Source organism: Pteropus alecto, unplaced genomic scaffold (genome assembly GCF_000325575.1).
Source record: "Pteropus alecto unplaced genomic scaffold, ASM32557v1 scaffold81, whole genome shotgun sequence".
Lineage (NCBI taxonomy): Eukaryota > Metazoa > Chordata > Mammalia > Chiroptera > Pteropodidae > Pteropus > Pteropus alecto.
In genome coordinates, this window is record NW_006433378.1 from 252,683 (window position 1) to 269,997 (window position 17,315).

General features: G+C 30.3%; 1 protein-coding gene across 1 annotated transcript in view; it reads left to right on the top strand.

Annotated features, from left to right (window-relative positions):
- BCHE (butyrylcholinesterase) overlaps positions 1 to 15,977 on the top strand; it is a 49,214-nt gene extending 33,237 nt beyond the window's left edge. Inside the window, exons 3-4 of the mRNA XM_006908174.3 lie at positions 9,194 to 9,360; positions 15,102 to 15,977. Of these exons, the coding sequence (XP_006908236.1) occupies positions 9,194 to 9,360; positions 15,102 to 15,226 (292 nt within the window). The 3' untranslated portion in view covers positions 15,227 to 15,977. The remainder of the gene's footprint in view (positions 1 to 9,193; positions 9,361 to 15,101) is intronic.
- The last annotated feature ends 1,338 nt before the right edge of the window (positions 15,978 to 17,315 follow it).

The following is a 17,315-nucleotide window of genomic DNA, read 5'->3' on the forward strand; positions in this document are numbered from 1 at the left end:
CCCTATCCGTAATTAATATGGTGTGCCCCCTTGTTAACATAAGTGTTCTAGTGTCATTATGTAGAAGAGCATTTGAACTTTCTATAGACCTTTGTGCTATCATCGCTCTGGGATTCATGTGATTGTATCTAAATGACAGCAGTTGCTCTACTATCACTAGAAAACAAAAATTGGTACAAATATAATGCATTTTCACATTTAGAAATTAGACCAGATATCTTAATGCACTTGCTAAACTAATGAAAAAGAAAAGACAAGGAAAGAAAGAAAGGAAGGGATGGAGGGAGAGAAGAAAGATTTTTATGCTTTTATCTAAGTCAATCTAGTATTCAGCCAGTTTATTTTTTGGAGAATTGTAGGAAGCTAAACATTGCCTAGTATTTCTCTTTAACTTTCCAGCTGATTAAGCAAATCTTTCAGACCAATAATTCAGAGAAACGAAGAAAGACTAATCTTCCAGACCATGAGGGCTTGGTTCATCCATCATACTAACAGTATAGTAAAGATCTTTGAAATTTTTTGTCTGGCTACTTTTTGCCCTTTTAACTGAGGAACAACCAGAGATATACAATCCAACTTAATTGCTAAATGAGAATTATGTACTGGGAATCAATTTGTTTGCATGACCCTATCCAACTACTTTAGTGAAGTATTTAGAAGAGTGGGTTAAGTACAAAAACCTCTTTTGAATACTAATTAAGACTTAAATATTCTTATGAAACAGAAAATGTGCTTTCAAATGGGCATCTGATTCCTAGTCATAAATTTAGACAAAAAATACCACATCTCAGCAAAGGCGAAAATGTGTTGGAAGATATAAATGTGGATTAAAAGGAGAAAACTGTGTCTAAGACTTTTTTTACTCCTCTCCCCATCCCTACCCCCCTTAAATATAATTGAGTTTAACAGCATTAATTGACAACCTGTGCCAGGTTCTTTGTTAGATGCTTGTAATAAAAATTAAAACAAACAAACAAACAAACAAAAAACATGAAACAAGTTCCTAACCGCAGGGAGCACTTAAGAAGTCTCACCTTATATGTTGCATTCAACTTTACTTTTTCAAATCATCCTTTAGACTGGATGTTTCTTTCTTACCTACCAGGTATCCACTTTCATACGTCTAGCTATATTATAACATAGCTGGCCTTTGCTTATTACTAGTACTGAAACCTCATCCTGTATTCTGCAGACATCTAGTTACTACAGTTGCTAATTATTCTTAATGTTAGAAGATGCTGTGCAGCTAAATATATCTCATCTTTCTACTGACATTTATTTAACTAAAATGTCATTTGTTCCTTTGTATTAATGTTGAATAAAAATAAACCTTTCTTTCCCACCTCCCCTCCCTAGAAGGTTTAGCCCACTGATGTGTTTTGTCTTTTGAGCAAATTTGGCAATGAGATCATACAGTTTATATCTTTCCTTTGGAATTCCTCTTTTTTCTCCCCTCCCCTATTCACCCTCCACCTTTCCTACTCTCCCCTCTTCTCCTCTTTTATCTCTTGTAAAGATCTGTATTTCTATATCTCTGTGAAGTTGAGAATGTATCCCAATCCACTAGTTAGGAATAATGAAATAGTAAAAATGTAATAACCAATTTTACCATGGACTCTACTTACATAATGAATTTAGATCCTAGAAGTCATTGTTGGAGAATTTCTAAATTATTGCAAACTTTCCCGGTATAATAATATAATTCTGCCCCTCGAGTACCCAGATTCTTTCCTGTTGAAAACAAACTTGTTGAAATAAGGAGGAAACTTAACAAATAATGAATCTAGGAAATTGTTCTTCAATAATTATTTCTATAGTTTGCAATGGAAATGTCAGGAGATGGGAGAAAGTAAGTAACGAAAGTGAACTATATTTAGATATTTGCATTAAATATAATCTAAATGGTAAATAATCCACTTATAAAAATTCTCTATGCGCAACTACATTATTATACACTCCACATTGTTTAAGTAACTAATATATTTGCCCTTATTACATCCAGAGGGAAAACAGTATAGTCAAAAAACCTTCTTAACAAAATATAGTGATAGACATAAATGAGCCTTGGAAAGAGTTGAGTTTCAATTTGTGAACAGACTTAAGAGAAACACCCATATCGTTACTCCTTATTAGCTGATGTAGGACTTCGAAGTCAAATACGTATTATTTCTTTAGGCACTTGAAGAGGCAATGTGAGTTTTCAAGTTTTCAATCTTAAAAGAGTAATACTTACATTTTTTTTTATCTTAACTCATTGTAATAAAGTGAATTTCTCTCTTTTAATACTGTGAAAATTAATATTTGACAAATGATACTGAATTAATACAAAACATATCCAAAGTTCTAAAGCCTGTTCATTTAGTCCTCATTTCAACAAGCATTTACTGAGCATATACTTTCTGCTCAGGCTTATGATAGTTGCAAAAATAAATAAGACGTGATTGGCTATGAAGTTCAAAATATAGTCAGTATTTATATAACTTAGCAACCTTACAGTGAGTTGCAATAGTATGTTATGATATAAATTAAATTTTTATGCAAATGATATTTGTTAAATTATTTCTAGTATCTTTAATATTCAAGTCACAGAATATATATATGTATACACACATATATATAATATACACATATGTGTATATATGCAATATATGAGTCAGATACACAAAAATGGGCATATTTGTGAGTTTGTGTGTATATTTGCAAATAAAATTATTTAAATTATTCCATTCATTTTTAAAGATTCATCTTGAAAGTATGTAGGAAATCATAAAGTTTAGTATAAATTTTATAAACTAATCAATCAACCCAGAATTAGCTTTGTAGGTTAAAATAGAGCCAGTGTGATTGAAATACTGGAAATGCATTCATGAATTAATACTAAGTTGCTTTAATAGAATTAAGTAAGTATTAAACTCATTTTGGTTGGTTATACAATTAAGAATAAATATTATAATTAATGAATTAATTAAATTTAAGAAAGCTTTCTTTAGGTCAGTTTTAAAAATTACAGATTTTAGGACAATTAATGAAACATATCAGTAATGGAACTTGGTCAAATTTATAAATATATTGCAGTCAAAGAAAATTCTTCTAGAAGGAATCAAAAACTACTCTTTAATGCCTATATATATCCTAAGGAGTCTTCTGTATGCAAAATGAAGCAAAGACTATGATCTTAGAAAAAACATGATTTTATTTATTCTTTGCTATTTATTAGTATCACCATTTCACCTGTCTCCATGTATTTTTATAAACAAGATTATGTCATGTATTCATGTTCATCATTTTACACTTAAATTTGAAGAGTATATTTGTTTACTATTTGAAAATCACTTTGTCTAGCCTTCATATAAATATGTCAAAATAATTGAAGCAACTTGTGAAATTTTGCATTTATTGCTACCACTACTAATAGTGATACTAACTCAGTGTATCCTTTTTATTTTTTATTTTTTTGCTCGATTTTGCTCAGTCAGTCCCTAATTTTTTTTAAGAGTCCTAAATTTCACTTTTTAAATGTGGATCCTTTAGGCGCAGGTTATATGCTATGTGATCGGTTTTATTTAAATGTTAAACTATCGTGATAAAAAAGAGTTTACAGGTAAGGCACATGTTAAAACTGTCACAAAATATCTTACAGCACAGTAAAAAACTTATTTGTAGCATAATCTCACATTATTTAGCTCTGAATACTGATTTTTTTTTTTTAATTAGGGAAATGATTGCCATGGAAATATGATTTGCTATGTGGTGGAAATGTTTAGATTCCTTCAGTAAAATAAAGATTAACCACTAAATTCCAATTTCTCATTTACCATCTCTATTTGAAGCTCAAATTTAACATGTGAAGAACTGAATTCTTGATCTTTTCCTCCAAACATGCTCTTGAAGAATTTCCGTTCTCTGTAATGGCAACTCAACTCTTCCTTCCAATTTCTCAAGCCGGAATCCTTGGCATTACCCTAGACTGCTCTTTCTCTCCATATCTAATCTATTGGCCAATTAACTGCAAGGGCTTTATCTTCAAAATATATTCAAGATCTGACTACTTCTCTCAGTTTCTACTACTATGTCCCTGGTTCAAGCAACCATTATCTCTACCTCAATTATCCTAGTAGTCTTCTAACTGTTCTCCCTGCTTCTGGTCTTGAATTCTCTGCACTCTATTCCTAGAACTGTGGCTAGATGATCTTTTAAGAAATATAAGTGAAAAAAAGAAAGAAAGAGAGAGAGAAAGAGGGAGAGAGAGGAACAAAGGAAAGAATACATGAGATTTTGTCCTTTCTTTGTGCAAACCTTCCAATTACTTCTCTCACTGAGAGTAGATATAAAAAGCTTACAAAGATCTGCAGGTCACGAAATAAATGTGGCCCTCCTGTCACCTCTTTAACCTCACCTCAGACTACTTCCTCCCTGGCTGGCTATACTCTAGCCATACTCTCCTACTTGCTTTTCCTGGAAAACTCCAGGCACCCATCTGTCTCATGGCCTTTGCTTTCTATTCCTCTTGTTGTAAGGCTCTTCCTCCAAAAACCTGCATGACTCCTCTCCTCTTTCAAGTCTTCACTTAAAACTCCCTTTTCTCTCAACTATTGCAGTTTTCCTACCCAGAGTTAGCCAAAGCCAAGATTAAGGTCGCAGTCCTTCAGATTTCCAAGTCAGCCCAAGATTTCTGACACGTTGTAAATTCAGGGACCCCAAGGCCACCCTCACTTCAGACTAGAGCTAAATATTTGGAGTTCCTGTGGACTCCTCAGATTTGATAATTCACCTTAATAACTAGCAGAACTCAGGAAAGTGCTATAGTTACAACTAAAGTTTTAATATAACAAAAAATATACATTACATCCAGTCAAAGAAGAGATACATAGAATAGGATCTGGTACTGGCAGGGTTCCAAAGACAAAGCTTCTGTATCCTCAGAGATGCAGTACCTCAATGTCCTTATTTGTGGTAATGTGCACATAGAATATTGTCAACCCAGGAAACTCACCAGAGCTTGAGGTCCAGAGTTTTACTTGTTATATAGGCATGAGTAATTGAATTATTAGCCATGTGGTTGAACTCAATCTTCAGCCATCTCCCCTTCCTGGAAGTCAGGTTGACATCATGTGGCTCAAAGTCTCAACCCTCTAATCACATGGTCAGTTCCTTCCCTAAGATTAGCAGCATGAGAAGCCTCACTCTGAATCGTGTCATTAATAAAAGCCATCAGGTGCCCATCATAAGTCACCTTGTTAGCTTAAACAATCAGTTATGATGAGAAATTTCCAAGATTTAGATGTTACCTCACAAAACTGTGGACAAAAGCCAATTAAATGCATTATTACACACTCTTCACCACTGCTCCTCTCCACATATACTTACTGGTCATTTTCTATCCCTACTCTCCATTTTATTATCTCTAGCAGTTATTACTCTAAGATATCTTTTTCTTATTTGTCTCTTTTACTGTCTATCTTCCTCAAATAATGAAAACTGTAAGAGGCAGAAATTTCTGCTTATTTTGTCTTTCTTGAATCTTCTGTTATTTAAGTCTGACATAGTATGCATTCATTAATATTTGTTGAATGAATGAAAAAATGAATGATTTTTTTCTCTAAATTCAGTTTTTCTTATAGTCTCTCTATTCTTTAAGCTGAAATGCAATTCAAATGTGAAATGACATGAAATATGAATCCATGAATATTTGTATTTTAAAAAAATTATCCAATATAAGCTGTTACCCTTTTAACCCTTTATGACAATGGAATATTTCAGGTGGCTTTTCAGTTTACGACTATCAGTAGTGGCTTCATTTTACCAAGTTGTAAAGCAAACAATATATTTACTTTAAAATCATCGTATAGCTTACTTAGTCATCACTATCTTTGAATTTTTAGTCAAAAAGAATCATGATTTCAGTGTTAAGCTTGGTAGGCAATATTGGGTTTTATACCCCAAGGAAGCTTGATGCATGAAGCTGAATGCATACTACTTCTTCATATCAGGCAACTTGAGTCAATTAATGTTATTTAAAACATCTGTTTATAAAATCTGGGCTCAAACATCAATGGCGAGCAGTTTTCTGAAACACAAATGTTAGAAAAGTAATTTACCTTTTTTGGTTAAAGAAGCTATGTCGTAAAACTTTCAAACCTACAGAAGAACAAGAATAGTGGAAGATCTTGAGATCACTTTTGTATACCACAAAGTAGACAAAGAATCTGATAATAAAAATAAAACAGAACTTACTATATTTCATGGATTTTAGGTATTATCACTTTGAAGTCTTTATTTTGTGACAGGAAAAGAAATATTTTTGAAAAATAGCAAAGTCAAGATTTCTAAATGTATCTTATAATTTTGAGATTAAATTATACAGTGTTCCAAAATTGTGTATCTGGAAAAATGTTATATTTCACAAAGTTTTAATTGACACAGATTAGAAGAGGATTATATCTCTCGATAATTTAAAGTCTTTGGAGACTTCTTCAAATTGTAGAGTAAAATGCTTTATCACTTCAGTAACTCTTGCAATCACTTTTTGAAAACTGTATCTGCATCCATAGGCAAAGGAATTTTATTATCTCTGAATTGTAACTTGGAATGTCATGAGTTATTTCATCGGACAAAGTTTGTTAAATGAACACTGGCAGTGCCATTAGTGCTTCACTCTTGAACTCAAGTACAAGTCAGCTCTGTTTAAGTCACCATTTGCAGAAGACTGAAATGAATGAGCAGTTAAAATGGTGCCATAAGTTAATTAGAGTGGAATTAGAAGGAAAGTGGGCAATTTAGGAACATAAGAATTGCTGTACCGAATCAGACCAATGGTTTTCTTGGTTTAATATCCAGCCTCCAGCAGCTGTACTTGTTAGTTTCTAAAGCTTTAAAGAAAAGGAAAAAGACTCCATAATTCACCTAGACAAGTGTGCCATCTGTGATTTGGAGAAATTTTCTTCATGACTTCTCTCAAATAATACCCTAAAGCAGGACGTTTCAATCCTATTATGATATGGGTTTAGCTTGAATAGCTCTGGTTATTAATAATTCTTATTAAATCATCCAATTCCTACATAAAATCAACTAGTCCATCGAGTAGCTCTTTATCACTAAAGCTCCTGAATTCATGGTTGAATATGTCTGCTTCTGTGGTAAAATATGAATTTATAGTGTTTGTTTGATACAAGTTCTTGATGGCAAATATATCTCTAGATAATCATGCTGTATGAATGCTTGCTTCTCTTTCCAAAATCTATTGGGTTCAAAGGCTTTTGGAATATATATTATATATATATATATACACATATATATATATATACACATATATATATATATACACATATATATATATATACACATATATATATATATACACATATATATATATATACACATATATATATATATGTGTATATATATATATATAATCTGCTAACATTACTCCCAACTTTCTGTCTATTAAAAATCTACAGAAGATATTGAATGATGGAGAATTCTGTGTGCTGAGCTTTTAGGAAAGTTCAACTAGAATTTTTCTTGTATGATTTTGCTTAAGGCAGAATGCATCTTAGAGAAAGGCATGATTTACTAATCTTTATCACTTTAGTCTTCTGTTTATGATAAAAATACCTGTTATGATTTTATAGGTTTCTTGATTATTCTAGATACCACCCCCAGGTCAATAATTCTAAAATATTATATTCATAGTAAGCCAATTTAGTCAAAAATTCCTCAAGAATAGTAAATGCCTACAAGTTAAAATCTAAATCATTTTTTTCTAGCTGTCAGATCTTAATGTGATAACATTAATATCCTAAAGCTATAACACTTATAGGATCTCCTCTATCCTAGAATCCAAGAAAACTCATTTTTCATTGTTTTAGTCTAAGATGAACACTTATTATTTGTGTCTATGTTAATTCTGTTTCTTCTCTTTAGCTTTCCCAACTTTTCTTTCTGGTTCATTTCCTTGTTTCCTCTTCTTAATTCAGCTAGAATCTCATTTCTTCAGGTAATTTCCTTTCAGACAAGTAATGATTGCTCCCTCTTCTGATGGTTTGTGTTTCTTTGTTTATGCTTGTTTTAGGCTGCCATATATTGTTGTTTTTTTGTTTTCATGGATATTCTTATTTGTAAATTTCCTGAGGAAGCCATGTTTCCATATTTATTTGTATTTCTAGAGTCTAGAGCAATATCTGACTCATAATTATAGCTTAAAAATATATTAAAGTAAAATCTATAGAATCTTTAGTGACTACTTACAGCCACTTTCAAAATGTTCACTCTTCAAGTTTCTGTTTTTATGACCTAGGTAATAATATATTATTGAGTGCTATGATGGTGTAAATGAACCCAAAACCATACATTTCTAAAAATATAGTCATATGTTATTGATTGAAAAATTACAATGAAAGATATAAGAAATATCAGCATAAAGAGAGAGTATGAAGGTTCTAAATTGACTTAGGCACATGATGTTAAGGAATAAAGAGATTTCAAGCAGAGATAATTGCTGGGGCAAAGTCAAAGAAATGAAGTAAAGGAGGAAATGAGTAAGGAACTATCTCTAATTTCTGTTGGCTCATGAAGAGACTATCTGAAAATAAGCTTGGAAGTATGGGTGGCATCATGTTTATTAAGCTTTATCTGAACCTACTGGGAAATTATTGAAAGGATTTTAAGCAATGAACTGATCTATAAGAATGTAAGATTAACTTAAAAGTGAGACTGAGGGCAGCTTCCTAAAGTTACAAGGTTATTACATAATAAGGAAGTGTATAAGAATAAGGCACTAAGAATAAGAACAAATGGAATAAAATAGATGCAAGAGACATTGAGTAGATGGTATTAATGTTCATTGTGAAAAGACTGGGGCTGGCATAAGGGAAACAGAACTTAACACTGCTCTTTTGAGCATGTTTAAAAAGAAAACATTAGCACTATAAAAATAGAAAAATTTTTTCTCCCTGTATATTAAGCAGAAATGCATGTTAAAAAGTTCTTTGAATTTTACTTTCTATAATTTTAACTCACATATTGCTTCAAGGTACTAAAAACTTTCAACTCATTTACGTTTGACATCATCAAAACAAATTTACAATTTTTTTCTGACTTTTTAAAAAGCTCTTTTTGGTTGTTGAGAATAATATTATTTTTTTTTTATCTAACAATGATTTCAGTAGAATTATGTCTTTCTTTAATTTTTTAGAAATCCAAATGGGACCCAGAATAGTAGTACAAGATGGCCTGACTTTAAAAGCACTGAACAAAAATATTTAACCTTGAATACAGAGTCACCAAAAATATACACTAAGCTACGGGCTCAACAATGCCGATTCTGGACACTATTTTTTCCTAAAGTCTTGGAAATGACAGGTGTGTTCTTTTAGTATTTGGTTAAATAATTGGTTGCGGATTATGTAAAAGGGGGAGTGGTAGACCATACAAAGCAAGGTTGCGATATTAATCTGTGACTTTACAATTACTTGATTCCATTGGGTACATTATATTAAGAACTTTCTTACATCAAGTTTGGATATGTTTTGAGGGCTTACTATATAAGTAGCACTTTAGTAGTTAAATAAAGAAAATCAAAATAGAAATTTTCCCTTAGAAGAGTATAAAACTTATTAGTGTAACTAAAATAGGATACTACTTGCTATTCAGACAATATCTATGGAATTACCTAATGAATAATGACTAAATAAATATATAAAATCAATAATTTATACAACAAAAATAGAACAAATAAAATATTATCATAAATATAATTTATACTCAAAAAGAGATAAAAAGAATTTATTGATAAATATAATCCTTGATTTCTAAAGGGGAAAAAAACTAAAATTTACATGTTTAAAAACACAATCCGAATATTTCTAAATATTCCGAAGTTGAAGGTATTAATCTAAGAATATGTACATGTATTACATAACACAATAAACAAATAGTAATTTAGTTAACTAAATCTTCAGGAAGTGATTACCTAGACATATAAAGAAATACTAAGAAAATTGATTCGAGTTATATTATTTCAAAATTCATTAGTAAGAAATTATTAAAATCAACTTGAACAATCAACTTTAGTGATCATATCTTTTGTGAGAAAAATTACATACATATCCAATTCGATGTCTGGTTTTAAAATGTCCAGCTGTTTATAACCCATGTGGCTCTTCTGGTCTATTCTCTACCTTAATTTTTCAAATAAATGTAATTGACTTTCAACTATTAGACATATAGTCCAGTTCCTTTACATTCTACCATTTTTTTCGCTGTAACACCGTAATTTTCAGACTATATATTAGGATCAAAATATAGTAGATGTTTTCAGTTTCTTATTTAGAGAGAGAAGAGATTAGTTTCAGGCAAATATGAACATCCAGAGCTGTCTTTGATTGTTTAATATGCCTTTTTATCAGACATTACTCACCAAAATTATAATTATGTACTCCATCTGTTTGGGAAATTTTTCTAATATACCAGTGCTTTGTGTATTACCAAATGTTCTGTGACATAATATATATCCAGAGATGGGCTTCTGCATTCCTTGGCAGAGCTACAGTACTGCCCTTGTGTCCTCCGGGTGTGAATAATGATGAGGTAACTCGTTTAAACTGCCAAGAGACCAGAAGAGATTCCATTTAACATTCCGCAGATTATACATTCTTAATTGTTATTTAAAACATTTTAAAATGAGAGGGTCATAATTTGAGGAAAAATAAAAAATAAGAGTTGAGGGGATTGTAAATGACTAATTTACTTGAAGCCAAACGAAGTTGTTCTGGTTCAGGTACATATGGTCTATTCTAATTTATTTGTTGGTAAAATAAAATTTGAATATTAATAATTTTCGAAGATACACTTCAAAATCTCTATTTATAGATACTCAACTGCCATAAAGCAGGTATAATAAACAAACTCCAAAATTTTAGGCTGGCTACTGTTCCATCTTCTCCAGTGCTGAACAACTTTCTAGTTTGAGCAACCCTGGATGGAAATATCATATCTGCCGTGGATGCTCTGGGATAGTTTCATGTGCCTTGAAAACATAATTTAATATTTTAGCACTATCCCATGCTCTGGGATAGTTTCATGTGCCTTGAAAACATAATTTAATATTTTAGCACTATTCTTTTCAGATAAATCCTCTAAAAAAGTTACAGTAAAGATATTTTATAAATTTTAGAGTAAATGTATATGATTTTACAACGATATATTTATTAATAATAAAAAATTACATTTAACAAAGCCAATTTAAAATCACATATTTTTAGGTTCTATAAATAATAAATAATAGCGGAGTTTAAAAAGGTTAAGAGCACATTTTCTTGCCATGCCTTATATTTTTGAAATTGCAAAACTTCAAGCATTCTGATTTTTAATGTTTTGAAAATTGAGGTTATTCAGATGACCTGGGCAGAAGTTTTTATGAAAATATTATTTTTTAAAAATGCAGCTCTACAAGTAAAAGAAAATTTCAAAGAATAACTAAAGGGTGTATTTCTTCAAAGGAGACATATAATACTGATTTCACTCAAGATAGAAGTCCAATAAGCTTTATAAGTACCACTTGAGTAGTAGTTTACATTTGAGCAATAAATATTCTCATATAAAATGGTTGTTAAGACTAGTTTAAATACATAAATTCTAGCACTTAACTTTCAACTCTACTTTAGTACGTGCCTATGCTGTGATTGTACGCACCTGCAAGAAATAAAACGTACAATATTTGTTTCGAATGTTTTCAAATTTAGAGTTTTCACTAAAAATGTACGGTACACTATCTCAGAATCATTTGTAAAAGAAAAAAATTAAACAGAGAAATGACTCTTTCAATGTCAATAAGATATCAATATTTTTCACTAAAAGTGGAAGAGTAAATTTATTTAAAGGAAAAAACATCTCTGACCTTCACATCTCAATAAAAACAAATATTAGATATAGTACTTTCTCCTTTGGCCTTTGAATGAATCATGAAACATTGTTACTTGCCAAAACTAAAAAGGATCAAATATAAATTTAAGAGCTGGGATACCACTTGGATTGGTCACTTTGAAAAATTATTCACTGCTATTTGCTAATCAGTTAGCAAGCCGGGAAACCAAAAATGAGAGCAGAAAGCCTGTTTGGAAAAAAAAAAAAATCAAACTGTTTTGCTATTTTCATATTTTTGAATTTTCTATCTCTCATTAAAGCGAAACAAAACAAAACAAAAGGCTTTGGGTAACTTAATAATTAAATTAAATTATCTTTTTGTTTCACTTTAAAAGTACATGAAATCTTCACAAAGCCTATCCTGAGTTTATAGCAGTTCCATCTACTAACAAATCCACCCTCAAAATTGTAACACTACAACTAGTAAATATGATCTATCGCATAAAAATTATGCATTCCTTGGTAATTTTAGTTGGTTGACAAACATAGAAATAAACAAGTAATAACAGGGACACAAGAGATTTTCAGTGAACTCTTAAAATACATGAAATATGGTGGGGGTTTTATTATAATATTCAGCAGAATTCAAAATCAATTTAATCTCTTCTTTCAACTTGACTTCCATTAACAATTTTGAGTTAACTCATCTTCCTGTGTTCTCTCCTATCTTCTCAGACTTGAAATGGACTCAGCTCCAGTGAAATATAGCTCACTCTTTTTTAATTGACAAAGTAAAATATAACTTTATTATTATAACTCTTTCTGTAGAGAATAAAGACTGACCTTTTTTTCTTTTTTCAAATGAGACTGCAATGTGGATAAAACAAAGATTACAAAAGTCCTGAAAAATAATGTCGATATGTTTGTGAACTACTGGTTTTGATCTAGCCTTACATAGATTCAATACAGAGCAAAGTTAGGAATAAATTTGTTGTGACAAGGGCAGTAAATTCATTAGTGGAGCTCCTAATAGGTACACAGAACTTGATTTCATAATATACATACCATTTCATCTATCCTTTACAAGAACACTGCAAAATAGGGACTATCAACCCCACTTATAGTTGGAAAACTAATTTGAAAAGTTAATTCGAAAAATTATGAATATTTTTCTGTCACTAAAATAGGTAGTGGTCAAATTGGAATTTCAATCCATGTCACTTCAAAACCTATACCTGATGTTCTTTTCTTTATCTCACACTGCAGTACTTTGTTAACTGAAAAACAAATACTTCTACATCTTGCAGATGGTAAATCTATAGACACTTAAATGACATTCCAGTTTTGGAGAAAAAGGAGAAGGATGGGGAAGAGAAAACTTTTAATTTTGGATTTTATTTATCTCATTGGAATCAAACTTTTTATTATTGTTTTATTATGATGTATTCAGTTCCTCTGGATTCTGTTAGAAAATAATTAAATGTTTTATATTTTATTGTCTCAATCAGTACTTCTAAATGAAAAATGTAGGCAGATTTATAGCATATTTGCACACTAAATCATATAGATGTTTGATTATGACACATAAGAAAACAATTGCATATGTATAAATTAATGGATTTGTAATTATTCCATCAACAAGAAAAGAAAATTAGATCTAGGACATATTCTCTAAGTATTAAAATTCATGGTGTAAATGCTAAATTACCAAGCATTTATTGGTTATATCAAAATTTTGTTCTTTCTGAACTTTAGAGTTCTTATTTCATGTAACATTTTAAACAGTTTTAATTATCATTAAAAAACAACATAAGAGTGATCATTTGGTATGATATTTAATATCTTTCTTCCACAGCTAATAATGTTTTTTGACTCTTTAGAAAAGTTCTATCACTCACAAGGAAACTATAGTCATTAACCATTTAAAAGCCATTTTTACATAAAAACAGGACATTTTTGTATAAATTCTCAAATGTTTATCTAATGTCCAGGCATTACAAATATTTCAAACCTAAACTTATTTTAAATTACAGAGAATATTTTAATAGCTATACAAATATTTTCAATATTTTGATTTTTATATAAACTAGAAATAAATCACTGAATGTGCTCCATTGAATGAAAGGAAGAAGCTTTTTCTTCTATTTATATCATATGTGATCGTATGAACTGTCTTTTCTAAATTACTATCTTACAAAGTTATCATTAATTTCAAAATTCCTAAAAGTATATATTTAAAAAATTATAAGTCCTTATTTTTAGGACAATAGAAATAAATTAAAATTTTGTTTTTAATTCAATGATAATAGCTCATAATCTTAAAAGTTTAAAGAGTAAAAGAACTACCAAGGTACACATTACTTATAAATTTAACTAATTTAAATTTTCTTCCAAACTTATCATATCTATTTATATTAGAAACATAAATATATTATCTTGCAATTTTGTAATTTGAGTTTCTATTCACAAACTTTATTCGTTAATGTAATACATTTTCAAATGAGTCAAAATTTCAAGGTTCTTGTAGTAGATAAACCATTTTTGGTTTATTGTCTCATTATTTCTGTTATAAACACCTTTCTCCCTTGACACACATATACACTTTACAAACTACTAAAAAGTAGAGATTGTAGTAGTTGTCTTTGTAATTTGCAAAGCAATTAATAAACTGCTTTCCTATAGTAGTTTCAATAAACTGTTTTCGATGACTATGCATTGTTTGGAATTAAGATAGATTTTAATAGGATGAGTATAAAATCTATATAGAATGCCAATTGTCAAGTTATCGCTAAACAAAATATTGAGATATGAACATTTTCATTAGAAATAATACTCTGCTATATAATGATATATGTAAATAAGATTCATTAAATGAGAAGTTTGTAATGAGTAAGGAGTCAAGAAAATAGAATAGTATCTATATATCTTCTTAGAAACAAAAACAAATATATGTAATGTAATATAATTTCACAAAAAATATATACACTTATCTTTGAATTTTGTTTTATACATTTTGTATTTTACATACATTTTATACATATGTATTAGTTGCATTTTCACATACTGTATACAAATTTTATTAAAAACTTTTCAGATAAAGAGAAAAGCTCACAAATAATGAAGAATAGAGAGTTCCTGTGCAGCATACTTGGATAAAATGGCATCTGTAATAAAAATTATTTTTAAACATAAACAGAGATTAAAATTTAGATTAATTCAATTTATTCCATGTTTTACAGGAAATATTGATGAAGCAGAACAAGAATGGAAAACAGGATTCCATCGCTGGAACAATTACATGATGGACTGGAAAAATCAATTTAATGATTACACTAGCAAAAAAGAAAGTTGTGCAGGTCTCTAATTAATAGGTTTACCCTTTATAGAATGTTCATTTTCCTATAGATCAAGGCAAAAATATCAGTAGCTCTCTTTCTTACACACCTAGTAAGAAAGCTATTATATAGCTGAATAAAAATGCCAGAAGGATAATATCGATTTTTCACATCTTTCACTTAGCATTACACCTAGCATTTCAAAACCCAAATGGCTAGAACATGTTTAATTATATTTTACAATATAAAGTTTGGCAATTATGTGCATATTACAATGATTTGCAGCTTCAAACTTTCTCTTTCCCAAATAACTTTAATATTTTTTCCCAAAAAGTATCTGTATTCTGCTTTTAGTTGCATATTTATTTTCATTACCATTTATAAAAAGATATCTTTTAAAAATGAATTAGGACTTGAAACACTGGATACTATCTATAATTTGCAATACTTTTTCCTCTAATTCATAAATTTAATGTCAATATGAGTATAAAAACAAACAGAAAATAATTGGCCCTTTTATTTTTTATATAAAATGAGAGAGACTCAAAATAAGAAGCTTATTACTTGGATAGAAATAAAATGTTGCTACCAAGAGACAAAACATAAAATAAAATAATTACTTTGGTTTTATATTTTTAAAAATATGTATGCTTAAGAGTCCTCAGATTGTATATTCTTTCAACTTTTGCCCTTTCTCAACTCCCCACTCCCTGACTCTCCTCAAGCATATATATGTGAATACTTTTCCTATAACTCAAAAATAAAAAATGTGGATGAAAAGTCCAAAGTCAGAAGTCACGTAACATATGGGATAGAAGAACCCTGGCTGGACCCAGAAATATCAGGATTTTCATAAGAAATCATTCAATTCCAAGAGAGAAATGTTTATACTTTCAATTGACAACTGACATTATTTTTATAATTTAAAAAAATTATGAAGCTATATTTACTAACTTGCATGACAAAGGAATACATCTAGTGAGTAAATTCACTGAATAGTTCACTAAAAGGGAGAAGTTTCAGAAAAGGGCAGTATTCATTGATTATGCTAATTAAGCATTGAAAACTAGCCCTTAGGATAGGATAAAGTGAGTCTATAGGGTTGTACACTGTTGGTTAATGCATATCCCATTGTTCATTTGTCTTAAATGAGATCCAGTATGGGTCTGCCATCCTCACTCAAAGTTCATGATACTTTATTAGCTTCAGCTAGTTAGAGAGAGTTATACAAGCCAAGTCAGTTTTGATAACACTTTAGTGCTGCTATAAATGAACATTTTTGCTTTATAGTTCTTCCTTCATCCCAAGATGAACAAGAACACATATAATAGGTTAATTATCAGGCTTTTCATTCTACACAACCATCTTGATTTCAGGTGCCATTTTTCCAAATTCCATTTTGTGTTTCAGACTCATTTAATCCTCCTTTTGATGCAGAATCCTCTAATATATGAAATATTAGGATGATGCCTGTTCAACAGCATTAAAGACCCTTTAAAAATACCCTTGATAATGGCAATAATTAGAAAAATGAAGCTAATGTTTGTAGAATACTTTTAAGCTGACTCATATGGCAAGTTCCAGGCATATGAAAAAATCCCATGGACCACTTTGTCTCACCTTGGACAAGCAATTGGTTTGTTCTTGAATTTTATCTAGACACTCCTTGACTTACTCTGAAGCTTTTATCCAAGCGCCACAAGAAGTGTTAGCCTGCACATAAATCCCTCTATATTTCCTGGGTCCAGCACCTTTGCAAGAAGTTAGGTTAAGGCTTTTTAAAACCGTGCTTGTATAACAGAGTCTATATAGTTTTCTCTACTATGATTGCCATTTAAAGGACAGTTTAAATGCAGGATTCTAATTCAGAGATCCCAAGCCAAAAGAGAAAATTGTTCATAAAGTGATAGAAATCAGTGCCTCTGACCTCTTGGAGATTTGCATGTCCGCAGGCTCACAGATAAAAGAATTTGATGATTTGACGTATTAACAGTATATAAGTATTAAAAGGATAAAAAATGGTTTAAAACCCTTTTTACAGGACAGAGTGTGATGAGATATATTAGCATAAATACACAAAGCCGCAGAAGCTATCACCTACTTCTGGTAAATTTTTGA